The sequence below is a fragment of the Tupaia chinensis genome, unplaced genomic scaffold, assembly GCF_000334495.1.
Source record: "Tupaia chinensis unplaced genomic scaffold, TupChi_1.0 Scaffold000248_2, whole genome shotgun sequence".
Taxonomy (NCBI): Eukaryota; Metazoa; Chordata; class Mammalia; order Scandentia; family Tupaiidae; genus Tupaia; species Tupaia belangeri.
In genome coordinates this window covers 2,538,220-2,551,875 of record NW_006159727.1, presented here as the reverse complement: position 1 = coordinate 2,551,875, position 13,656 = coordinate 2,538,220, and the positions used below count along the sequence as shown (strand labels likewise).

Below are 13,656 nucleotides of genomic sequence, written 5' to 3'. Positions count from 1 at the left end.
TGTCTGTACTGAGAAAAGAATGTGCAATTACTTTCATTTTACACTTTTTCAAAATATTGCATTTTTTCCTGAAAAACATTTAAATATGAAATAAAACTTATAAAGTTGCTTATAAGCAGGATTTTAAATAAAATTAAAAGTGGGGCCAGCAGGTGGCATGGTATTTAAGGTACTGGACTCCCACATTTCTGTGGTTTGAGTCCCAGATGCGGCAGCTTGCTTTCTTGCTTTCTCTCTCTCTGCTGAGTGCATATGCCCTATAGCAAGTTAAATAATAATAATAATAATAAAACAGATAAATAAGATTAAATAAATAAATAATTTTTAAAAGAAAACATAATGTAGGATGTCCTTAATGCATACTGAATATATACATAACATCAAAGAGGGTAGCTGACATTCTTCCCGGAGTTATACCCAGCTTAGCATCTATTGGGTGAAAAAAGGCTATCACACCTATCTTATGATATACTTTTTAAGCAGATTAAAACAAAGCTTTCTTACTGTTGGCTTGGCTTCCATTTAACACAACTGATTATGAGATTGTCTATGGGGCAGATCTAAGTGTACAAAATCAAAGTGTCTTTACTTCGTGCTGGTTTTAGTTAATGGTCTTTGACATTTCCCGTTGCTCAGGAAATCCTACAGCAAACGCCATCTTGTTCATGAAAACCTTGAAATTTGGCCCTGTTGCCGTGTGTTGATTCTCAGCCCTCTCAACAGTGGATTCACACTTTCCTTTCTGCCTTTTCAGATCACTGGGGTGATCCTGCTGGCTGTTGGAGTCTGGGGCAAACTCACTCTAGGCACCTATATCTCCCTCATTGCCGAGAACTCCACAAATGCTCCCTATGTGCTTATCGGAACCGGCACCACCATCGTCGTTTTTGGCCTGTTTGGATGCTTTGCCACATGCCGTGGTAGCCCATGGATGCTGAAACTGGTGAGTATATAACAGCATAATTCTGATTTTTCCCTTTTTTTTTTTTTTTTTTGTTAAAATATAAATGACATGCAAGTGAAATGGCCTTTCTTGAGGCCACAGACAAGACCTTAACATTCTTGGATTCTAATTTGGTATAGACTCTTACCAAATCTACTTTTTAATCCCCTAGAATTAAAAAAAAAAAATAACCCCATGCACAGCCTGGGACAGTAAATCCAGTCATGGTCCCTTGAGGCACATAGTGACAAGTCAGTGGCCAGTGATTCCCATAGGCCATGTCTATTCCCACAGCAAGATGCCCTGTTCCAGTTTTGAACTGTCTTAGAAATCTCCTCATGTGTGCGACACGCAGCTTTGGTAGGCCAGACAGCATCCCAAACATAAGTGGCCTTTCACTTCCAAGTTCCCATTGGAGAAATCCTTTCTGCCTCCTTGAGTCTTCCTGTGCATGGATGCATGTGTGTGCTCTTCTCTAAACCTGCACTATCTGGCTCAGTGCTTATAGGAGCCAAGCTGAGCCAGAGCCTCCCCGCTCCAAGGGTTGATCCCATGCCGAGTATTAGCTACCAGGACCAGTGCAGCGTGCCCGTATTCTAATAAGACAGATGAAGCAGGTGATGCTGCTCAAAGACAGCTGAAAGTCTGCTACTGTGATTTTTTAACTCTTTGCAGAGCAGTTACCTAGTTCCGTACTCACTGTCCATCTTCTTCATGGATAAGGATTAATGTTGAAGGGCTTTATAGATTAAAGCTATCAAGGACCCCTCCTCAAAAGAAAACTTTGTTGACAATGATTTATGTGATGTCTTATTCTGTGAAAGGGAAGGGGGAAGCAGAAATTTCATCAGGACCATGTTGCCTCTCCATAGTGATTTCTAAGTTGTAGTAACATTTCTGTTGAAGGTTTTTGTGATAGGGTGTGTGAGCTCCCCGAAGAGAGACGGAGAGAGACAGTGAGAGGGAAAGTGAGAGATCACTCCCTCCCCCAGGAGGATGTGCCATCTGGTGACACCCATGGGTAGAAGGGTGATTCACTCCGAAGGAACCACCTTCCCAAATAGCACTGGTCAGCCTGTCTCTTTCTTGCCCTCGTCATGGAGGTGGTGTTTGACTTGGCTGCTTTCTGTCTTGCAGACCATGCAATGTAGGAGGCTGATGCCTCAGTCGCCACAGATTCTTCTGGGTTGGTGCAAAAGCCGTAATGAATCCATGCTGAGACACGTCTGCTGCTGTCACCTGACCCTCTATCCTAGCACTCTGAGTCCACTTTCTACTGATTCTCATACACACGCTAGGGTTTATTCTAGCCCAAATACTATGAGTAAAGGAAGGCAGAAGAGGAAATACTTTGGTGTTCTAACTGGCTGCATATTATGTCTTACTTATTACTCACCACCACCATGAAGTTTGGATTGTATTTTTTTTTTTTTTTGGAGAGGTTTTCGCTATAGGGCGCATGCACTCGCCAGACAGACAGAGAGAGACAGAGAGACAGAAAGCGAGAAATCACCCCCCAGGGGGGATGGTCACGCCGCAATCCCTTCTCCTCCATTCTCCTCTCGGGATCTTGGGCACGCACGCACACGCGCCCGGCGTGAGTTTTAAGCCGCCGGGTCCAGGACGCGAACCGCAGTCGACTACGTAGGAGTCCAGTGACATAGCCATTACGCTAACTGCTGGTTCCCTGGGTTGTATTTTTGTGTTAGTTGATAAAGACTTGGAAGTCAGAGAACCTGCGTGAGTTTACAGAGCTAGTGTGTGGAAGGCTAGAATTTGAGCCCATGTTCAATCCAGGACTATTGGGTTGTCAGAAAAGTCACGACACATTGTAGCATAGAAAAATATGGCATGGCTTTTCCGACAACCCAATATCTGTACTCCAAGTTTTTTATTTGGGAAAACAAGCAAACAAACAAAGAACCTATCTCAACCACCTGTATTTAATATAAGCTCTTCCTGGAGGACCAGCAGATCACAAAATGGGTTACATCACTGAACTTCCACACAGTCGGCCACAGTTCGAGTCCCAGACCCAGCAGCTTGAAACTCATGCCAGGCAGATGTATGTGTGTGCCCAAAATCCCAAGAACATGGAGGAGAAGGGATTGCAGCATGGCCATTGCCCCAGGCATGATTTCTCACTTTCTGTCTCTCTGTCTCTCTGGCAAGCGCACAAGCTCTGTAAGAAACAAATCTCTCTCCAATCAGCTTTTGCTCAAGGCTTTCTGTAGGTGAAAGCAGCTGCTCTTGGGGGCAGGATAGAAAACTGCTGACCTGCGTGACAAGAGTGGAAGTCACTTGCTTAATTATCAGTCTAGAATTTTATAGTCCTCATTTAACCTCAGTAATGCAAAACGACTGAAAATAACTATTTCTACTTTACAGAAGCTCAGAGAGAGTTGCCTGTTGCCTAAGAGTTAGTCTATAACAAGGCTAGGATTCCAATCTAGGAGGATTTCTGACCACAGAGACAAATGTCCTTTGTCCTACCTGCTTCTTGACAGCTGTCTTCTAGAAGAGCTTTCCAGTGAAGTCTGGGCCTGGTATGAGACTCTTCCAAGAGTACAGTCTGCATCAAATTGCATTTCGTATGAAGTTGAGAGACAAGTTGTATATGTGGGGCATTTGACTCATAACTGCATGTTTAGTATTTTAGTGACTATGCTTTGTTTGCAGAGAATTTTGCTACTCTTTAGAAAGAAATTGGTATTTTAAGCCAGTATTTCTCCTTTTAATATATGTACCACTATAATCAAACTTATTTAGCCATTAGCCATTAAGATATATGTGTGATCTCCATGTAAAAAAATGCAGATGATAACATGTATAAAAATATCTTTAATAAAAAAATAAAATTAATTTTAAAAAAGTATGTGCCATTGGTTAAAAAAATAAGATTCTGTGCACATATGCATACTTTACAAGCCATGCATATGTTTTACAGGTAAGTAATGTGGCCATGTGCAGTCTATCCAAATTCCACAGCATCTTTTAGGGCCATGGCAAACCCTCAGTAGCATTGTATTTCATTTTGAGAAGAGAAAAAGCAGATTATAAGACATATGCTTTGTAGATAAGGAATCAGTTCTCCTTCCTTTTATCTATTTTACAGGTCACAAAAATGGAAACCCTTAATATCCCATAAGTAGCACATAATACCCCTATATTTAGACATGCATGCATATGCACGTGTCCACACACATGCACAATCAACTTGGAAAATACAGGCAGCATGAGATGAGAAGCACTAAGAGTTTTGACTCTTACAAACATCATTAGTAGCATAGCTTATTTTCTTTTTTAGAGGTTATATACTCCAGGGGGCCAGACAGTGGTGCACTGGCAAAATGCAATGTTCTGATAGGCTGACCCACATGGGAAGGTCCAGACCCATGTGCATACAGAGACCTCCCTGAGTTTGCTAGACACATGTATTTGCTGAGGCTGGGGGTATATTATAGCCTCAAGACTCTGTTGAGGGTTCTCTCTCTCTCTCTCTTCCCCCCCCTCCCCAGCCCTCTCTGGCTCATGGAAGTAATAGACTTGAGAAAATATGTTTTAGAAAAGACAAAGGCGGGACCAGTGGGTGGCGTGGTGGCTAAGGCACTGGACACTCCCACATGGCTGACCATGTTTGAGTCCCGGACCTGGTGGCTTGCTTTTTCACTTTCTCTCGCTCTTGCTCTGTCTCTGCTTAAATTAAAATGAATGAACGAATAAATAAAATTAAACAAATAATTCTAAAAAGTAAAAAAAGAAAGGACAAAGGCATGCAGTCCAGAACAAGAGAGGCAAGTAGCCCCACAGGAAACTGCCAAGGTACTGTAGTCAGGGATGATCACCGTACTGAAGAGGAACACCCTCCTGTGCACATTCAGGCCTTGGGATCCCGATAGGAAGGATATCATTTCAGATGAAGTGGTTTTGTTTCCATTCTATGTGAGCTATATCTGAGGAATCTGGAGGAGTTTGTCTGAAGGGGGAGAAGTGGCAGGTTCACACCTGGCCGTGCTCACACATACGAAGGGCCAAGGTACAGGAGAGAAATTCTTATACCTTCCAAAAGCAGAACCAACACCAGCACGTAGAAGTTGGAAGCAAGCAGACTCATGGCTAAAGGAAAGGAAATCTTTCCAATAATTAGAACTGTTTCAAAATGGAATGAGCTCCTGGGGATGGGCACGCAGATGCTAGATGAGCATCGTGAGGAAGGTCTTAGGGAGGGCCCCAGGCAGGGCAGAAATGTGACTTGTGGCCTCCAGAGCAGATCTTTTTGTTTTTCCAATGAGAAGACTCTAATATTAAACATACCGTATACCTTGGGCTGACCCTGTAGCTTAGTGATTAAGAGAAGCTGGATCTCACATGAGCAACCTTGGTTCAAATCTCAGTTGGGAGGAAGAAATGGAGGAGAAGGAATTCCAGTTTGCCCAAATGGGAAGTACTTTCTCTCTCTGTCTCTCTCTCTCCCTCCCACTCTCTCTCGTCTCCCTCTCTCTCGTTTTCTCTCTCTCCATCTTTCTCCGGTGAGTGCATGCACCCTCTGGCAATTAAAAACCTATAGTGGGTAACTTAAATGTAAAAGGCCCTTCTTGGTTTCTCCTGGTTGAGCTGAGCTAACAGGCACAATGCTTGTTTCTAGATGAGCTCTCCTCAGCATGGGAACCCAAAATGCTGATGCTTATTAAACAGACACATTCCCTTATTGAGGCTCATGTGGAAAAATGGCTTGAACTTTTCCTCAACTTTGTCTAGGGAGTGTGAGGGCCTATTGAACTCCTTCTCTGACAGAAAGTTACTTGCCCTGAAGAAACCCTCTTCTAAATCTTAACATAGCTGACTTTGTCCTTGTCCACTTGCTTTTCAGTATGCCATGTTCCTGTCCCTGGTGTTCTTGGCTGAGCTCGTAGCTGGCATTTCAGGTTTTGTGTTTCGTCATGAGGTGAGTAGGCACAAACTGGAGAATTCTGTGGGAAGGCTTTTGGGAGGAGAATTTTTGAAACTTCTTGAAATGTACAAAGGGTACACATAGGCTAGTTGGTCTCTCTAGTGGTAGTTGCCGTTTTCTAGATGTCATATAATATGACCTGAAATTCCAGTGAAATTTTAAATGCAGGAAATTCGCTAAACTTGAAACCTTTTTTGCTTCTCTTCACTATATTTTCCTATGTAGCCCTTACATAAAATGATTCTCCTCCTTGTTTTAAAGCAGTGACCTTAATATAGATTAAATGCTACCTTAAAAATTGGTGCTTCTAGCTGACCCTGTAGCCTAGTGGTTGAGGGAGCTGAATCCTACAAGCTTGACTGAGTTTTGGATCCCTGCCCTGGCAGCTTGATGAATACATTGTGTGCATATGTGTCCGTGCACAAATCCTGATAGAATGGAGAAATGGAGGAAAGAATATTGTAGCGTGACCATGACCCCATTGCGTGTGTGTGTTGGGGGAGGGTGTTCTTTCTCTTTCTCTCTCCCTCTCTGGTGAGTGCATGCATTCTCTGGCAATAAAAAAAAAATAGCTACTTTGGGACCAGCAATTAGCGTAATGACTACGTCGCTGGACTCCCATGTAGTCGATCATGGTTCGAGTCCCAGACCCGGTGGCTTAGACTCACATCGGGCACGTGTGCGTGCATGCCCGCCCAAGATCCCAAGAGGAGAATGGAGGAGAAGGGATTGCGGCGTGGCCCTTCCCCCCGGGGGGTGATTTCTTGCTTTCTGTCTCTCTGTCTCTCTCTGTCTGGCGAGCGCACGCGCCCTATAGCAAAAACCTCACCAAAAATATAACTAACTAACTAAATAAATAAATAAATAAATAAATACTTCAACAAGGCACAAGTGTGTATCTGTGTAACAAGGTTTCTGAGATTGTAAAGGCAAGATAAAACCAAAATAATTGGCTTATTGCCTCATAAATTCATTACTGTACCTCATAAATAGCAATAAAGCCAGAAGTAGACACGCATGTGTAAGAAAGAAAAAAAAAAATCAACAAGATATAGGCGGAAAACACACTGAGGTAGAGTGTTACTGTGGCTTTTGAATGTGCAATATCAACTGTTCCCAGGCCTGCTTTCGTGCTTGGCCAAGTTCTCAGTGAACTTGCCTATGTGCTCTGCTCCTTTCTCTATTGCTCTGGTTTCCCCCTTACCAGATGCAGTATCCTAGCTAGAAAGCTAACTTCCAGAACCCATTTTATATGGGCACCACATCTGGAATGAGAATCCCTATCCTTATTCTCAGGTGAGATGAAACTTGACAAAGTCATGGCCTCCATAGCCACCTAATAGGTGCCTCAAGTGCACGTGTGAACATCAGCAGTGGCCCACTCACTCCCACCTGAGCCTTCATCTCCTTTCCTTTTGCTTCCTGCTGTGACTATGTTTTCCAAAGGGTTTTTTCTCATACTGGTTCTTGTTACCTAGGGCCTAGAAATGCTTATCTTCCTAACCCCTTTTCATCTTAAGCACTTACAGGTGTTATAGATAGGAGTTGCAATGTCATTCTTTGACCACCACTACTGGTCTTGAGTTTGGCTAAATAGTCAAACTTACACAGTGGCAATAAGCCATGTGTAGACCTGTTTACTCATAAGGGTATGGAAAAGAAAACATGGCTTGCCCGCAGGACAGCAGCAGGTTTGTTTCTTCAGCATGAGTCCTCAAAGGGGTCCAAGGCCTATTGTATCACTCTCCACCCCAAGAGACAACTCAAGTGTGAAATGAGACAACACAGTCAAGTGTGATGGCTACTTTGGCTTATAAGTTCCATATAACTGGTGGGTTTTTTATCTCTTATATCTACACATGGGCATAGATTCCAGTATTTCAGCAAGAAATATGCCTAATTTGGAGATTTACTGTACTTAGCCCAAAGCTTCTACCAGATTATTGCCATTTGCTGTCCTCACAATCCGGAGGCATTTCACCTATCAGGGGTCAGTTTTACCATTAGCTGAGTTACCTGGTAATGCACTTGGCACTCCACTTTCATCAGGTTTCTAGGGAGAACAGAGCTTGGAAGTTACCCCAAGGTCCAGTGTATTCAGAGAAGAAGGTGGTTTGTTAATCCTTTATTAACAAGAAAAGTTCTTTTCCCTTAACCTTTTGTGTGTGTGTGTGTGTGTGTGTGTGTGTATGTGTTTGTATGTGTGTGTGTGAATAAAGACAGGTAAGCGAATGTCTAGTTTTGCTGCACTCTTGTATTTTAGAATAAGGATCGGTTTTTGACCAAAACATCAATCTTCCTATTCTTCCCCCCAATGGTCTATCCTTTTTCATTCTTCTGCACAAGGGCAGAGAAAGTTATGAAAAGGAAGATGGGCATTAATCAATTCAAAGAAAATAATGACAAAACTCAAAACTTCAGCTCACCATCACAGCCTTTTCAGAAACTGACTAGCCCCTTCAATGAGTCATTTGACAGGCTAGGCTTCCTCTGGATTTGAATTGAGAGGAACTTTTTTTGTTTTTTAAATTCCTGAGCTAACTGAAAGAAACTTTTTTTGTTTTTTAAATTCCTGAGCTAATAAAATCCTTGGTGAATTTTCTCAGCTTTTTTGTCTTAGAGAACAAGGCACAACTTTCAGAAGAGGCTGTGTTGGGGTAGACGTTGGTAGCAATCTGAGTCTGTCTGGGTTGCAGAAGACGGCAACCATGTTCCTCCTTGTCTTCCATAGATCAAGGACACCTTCCTGAGGACTTACACGGAAGCCATGCAGAATTATAATGGCAATGATGAGAGGAGCCGGGCAGTGGACCATGTGCAGCGCAGTGTAAGTTCCAGGGAAGGAAAGCGGGATGGGAATTGCCAACAAGTTGGGTTTGGACTTATGAGCTGCCAGTAGGTTGGGTAAGTAACATTTGCAGTTGATTACCATTCTCCATCACTTGGTCTAGTTCCATTTCCCAAGAGTTGACACCTAGTACTTGTCCAGGCTCCAGTTATCCAGGAAATTAGTGTCAAAGAAGAACACTCTCTTGAGTGTGCCTTGTATAAGAAAGGACTGTGAGCATGCCTAGAACAGTTCTCGCGTTCCCTTAAGATATCTGAACCCTTGAAAAGGCGTTAGGCAGTGAGTAATGACAGCTTTTCTTAGAATTAGCGTCAAAAGGCTGGGCTTCTGGAATCAGTGTTTTCAGACTGGGTTGAGAGCTCAGGTGAGTTGAGTTTACTGGCTGGGGAAGTGTAGTGGAGGTGGAGAGTAGACTTAGAAGAAACTGAGGATCTGTCAGCTATGTGAATCTTTGCAAAAGATATGAGGGAAATAGAAGAGAACTTTCCAGCCTGAAGGTACTGAGAGGGGCAGGTGCAAGTGCTCAAGTCTGTGACTGCCCATCAGGATCACCCAGGGAGGTTTTTGTTTGGGGTTTTCTTAATTTGTTTTGTGAGGTTTTTTGTTTGTTCTGCTTCAGAAGCAACATTTTTTGGTAATTTATTTTAGTAAAATATCAAACTTACACAAAGAAGAATACTATAAGGAACTATACACTCTTTGCCCAGATGCACCAATTGATTATATTTTTGCCTCATTTACTTTAATATTCTCCATTTCAGGTGTCACAAACCTTTTCTGTAAAGGGTCAAATAGTAAATATTTGGGGCTTTGTGAGCTATTCATTCTCTTTCACAGGTACTAAACTCTGCTGCTATTGCACAAAAACATCCACTAACAATACATAAGCAAATAGACATGGCTATATCCCACTAAAACTTTAATCACAAAAACAGGCAGCTGATAGGCTATAGTTAATCAATACCAGCTCTATTTATTTGTGTCTTTTTATCCCTAAACTGTTTATTTGCTTGTTAGCATAGATCCAATGACAAAACGTTTTCAAAATAAACTTTTACTTTTAAAAATGTGAAGTTTTTTTTCATAGGGCGTGTGTGCTCACCAAAGAGAGACAGTGAGAGAAAGAGTGAGAAGTCACCCCCCGCCAGGGGGATGTCCATGGCACAGTCCCCTCTCCTCCACTGTCCTCCTGGGATTTGGGGCACACACACACACACACACACACACACACACACACCTGACATGATTTTTTAAAATTTTATTTATTATCATAATCTTGTTTATATTACATTGAATCACATATATCTTTACAGTTTATTACATTTCTTTTTCCAGCACAATTACCATGCATATCAGTCAAGACAAAGACATTACTATCCACATCATTATCATCAAATAGCTTTTCATCATTTTTTTCAGATTATTATTATTTATTCTCATTATTTTTTTAAACATTCAATCACTATATATTTGGCTTGTATAAAGAATTTACCCAACATAAAATACTTCTCAGACCAGTCCAGTTGAGAATACTATACATGTTATCATCAACAGGTAATAAACCATTTCTGTGTCCCACTAATGTCATGCCTCTCTATGTGTTCTCTTGCTATCCCTCTCTAACCCCCAGTGACAAGCTTTTTAAAACCATTATTTGCCTCAGCTCCCCCATCAACAATCTGATTTAGTCAATGTACACATCTATAGCTTTAACAACACCAACTCATGCAAGTGATTCTGATGCTTAGCTAGGACAGAGAAACACTGCTTTGCTTTGTAGAGGTAATAAGAAAGCCAACAGATATACAATCCCAAACTAACTTCCTTCCCTGTGTTCAAATGAGTATCAAAATGAGTATCATTGTCAGGGACGTTTCAGTTCATCTTTACTCACAAAAGCTGTACATATTGTCTTAGGAACTTGGCCCATGCTTCTGTTTTAAAGGGTACAGGGCAGCAAGTGAGGAGACCACAGTGTCTTCGATCTGCCACTCTGATTCTTTTCCTTTCCCTGTTCATAGCTGAGCTGCTGTGGCGTGCAGAACTACACCAACTGGAGCACCAGCCCTTACTTCCTGGACCATGGCATCCCCCCAAGTTGCTGCATGAACGAGACTGATTGTAATCCCCAGGATCTCCACAATCTGACTGTGGCCGCTACCAAAGTTAACCAGAAGGTACCTACCTCCTCCTGGCCTTGATGGGATCAGTGGTGAATGTTTGGGAGGGCTATTTAGTTTATCAGAATTTATGACATCTTGGTTAGAAATGGCAGTTCGGGAGGGAGTCAAGAATCTTCCTTTGTGATTTTTTGGATTGCCTGCAAGAGGTATAAGGCTGCTCACTTCTGAAAGGGAAAGCTGTGGCTCATATCAGACTTGCAGTCCTCTCCCATAGCAAGTATATACCAGGCACAGATATGAAGGCAAGTGGTTCCTGTTAACTCTGATGCTTATGTCAGGAAGAGAATGTTGGCTTTCTTCTTTCTGAGTGTCTTTCTTCTGCTTAATATACCATCTAAACATGAAATTATTCACAGCTGGGTGCCAGTCTTTGGCAGAAAGCGGGGAGTAGAGTTGACAGACAGCATCTGCTTCTGCTTGGAGGGTGGCCTTTATTTTAGGGAGTTCACTGCCATAGGAAAAGAAATCAGCAACTCCAATTCAACTCACTGTCAGCATCCTGATTCCCAACGAAATTAGAGGGAAAAAATACCCTAAAAGAAATTTAAAACTTGATACATAGTGGAGGTGAGAGAAAGGAAATTTCAATAGTCAGAGAAAAGGAAAATCAATTCTGTATTCCAGTTTGCAGAGAATATGAAGACATGATACAACTTCACGTGAAGGCTATCTACATTCTTAAGCATTTAAAGATGCCATATGTAAAATCTGTTTTGGTGAAATAGAAGGAAGGGATAAGACCTGTTATTGAGTTTACCTATGCTTATTCAGCCATGGGGTAAATTTTATTTTCTTACTAAGATAAAATTCTAATCTTCTGATGTCTTCAGAATTCTGTGTGATCTGAGCCAACTACTGAATAGTTCATAGAGAGAAGATAGATATTCTCTCAAGATAAGAATGTTATTAGGTGGTTTCTGTATTTTACCCATTTAATGTTGGTATTTGTAGCATAATCACTGTAAGGATTTCTTGCCATTCTGGAAGCTCATTTTGTCATTCTGGGCTTCCTGTTTTGCTGTCAGTGTGGTTCAGTAAGATTCAGTACTTATAGCTTCTTGTCTTTGCTAAGAGGGCATCTGTTCCTACTGGGATTTTCTTATGAACCCAAACTTTGAGGCTTCCTTTGTCTCTCATTAGTTAATAAAGTGACTTCTGGCTCTTTTACAAGCACCCATATGTGTCCTTATGTTCCCATTTATGAAGTGCCAAGCATATCTGGCACATGATGGACATTGTGATTTATGAAAGAAACACCATGATCTATGGCAGTGACTTGTTTGCTATAGCAGAGCCTCAGGAGGTTGTCTGTAAAAAGTAACACCCATCAACTCCGGTAAAAGTATTTTCTTTTTTACCCAAACTTCTTTTTTTGAAAATCGAGAATCCAGAAGATCTGATGTTAGATTCTAGTTTAAATTCTGGCTCAGCCACTTACTGGCCGTGTGATCTTGGTCAAGGTACTTAACTTTTTCTGGTCTTGCTTTATCTGTGAAATGGGGATACTAATAGTTTCTGTTCCTTAGAGTAGATGTGAGGACTGAATGAAATAAAGTATCTAAAACATAGTTCCTGGCATAGATTAAAGGCAAGGTAAGTGTTATCTGTAGTATAAATGTAACCATGATACGGTAAAGTTTATCTTCTACTGTATTATACTGAGTCCTTTATTAGAAATGATGCAGCCAGTCCCTGTAGGGAGGATCTTTCATGAGAATCTTAAAACAAGTTTGGTGGCATATCCTGTAGCACATCGACAATCCTTACAATTATTTCTAGAAAGAAAGATAGGGTAGCATTGTTTTGCACTCCATCGATAACTTACAGGTTGGCGTTGCTCCACACTTCCCTATGATAATCCTGTTTTATATTTACTTGGGCACCTCAAATACTTGAAGAGGCACGTAGTCTCTCTCTCACTTCTACTTTATTGTCAAGCCTGGCTCCTTTAGAGGAGAAAAAGTGACTGAAAACTGAAATTTGCCTGTTGAGTTTCACTGGACGGTCTCATGTAATGCCCACATGAACCTCTGAGACAAATTACTTCTCTCACCTGAGTCTTAACCCCTCATCTGCAAAAGTTAGGAGATAGGAGTAGAGAGGAGATAGAAATTCAGAGATTCATGAATGTTAGCCACTCTGTCCGTCAGGAGACTTAACTGCTGCCACATTCCAGTTATATGAAATCCTGTGATTTAGAATAAATGGATTATCCCTGTAGATTTTTTGGTGTCTTAAGCCCTATATTCTGATAGCACAGAAAGTTCATTCTTAGCTCTTACCTGGCAGCACCTTGTACAGATAACTGGAAGAGAACAAGATGGACGTGTGAACAATTACACAGGGATACTTATTATTTGGGTTTGAGTCAGGCATCATTTTGATGTTTCTAGCAGAGGATGAAATGTCTGTAGATTCAGCTGGCTGATGGCACTGACTGATCTCTTGCTCTGTAGGAGTTCCTTGACAACTTGGAAAAGCAAGAGGAAGAGCTAGTCTAGTTGGCAAATACAGAGACACCTCTTCTCAGAACCTGTCTGGGACTAGTCTTCTACTCCTGATAGTTTAGTCTGCCATTTGCAGATGCTTTCCATTGGTGACTGTGTTGATTTAGACATGGTGAGAGAGAAAAAATGAACTGTTCTGTGTTTGAGTGTTTCCTTAGGAGACATAGCAGGTAACTGTAGATTTATCTCACACCTGATAACCAGGCTTTCATATGAGGAAATTG

General features: G+C 41.6%; 1 protein-coding gene across 1 annotated transcript in view; it reads left to right on the top strand.

The window, feature by feature from the left end:
- Window positions 1–13,656, top strand: part of TSPAN7 (tetraspanin 7) — a 152,279-nt gene that overhangs the window by 126,237 nt on the left and 12,386 nt on the right. Inside the window, exons 3-6 of the mRNA XM_006148900.2 lie at window positions 755–943; window positions 5,814–5,888; window positions 8,626–8,721; window positions 10,764–10,919. Coding sequence (XP_006148962.1) covers window positions 755–943; window positions 5,814–5,888; window positions 8,626–8,721; window positions 10,764–10,919 — 516 coding nt within the window. The remainder of the gene's footprint in view (window positions 1–754; window positions 944–5,813; window positions 5,889–8,625; window positions 8,722–10,763; window positions 10,920–13,656) is intronic.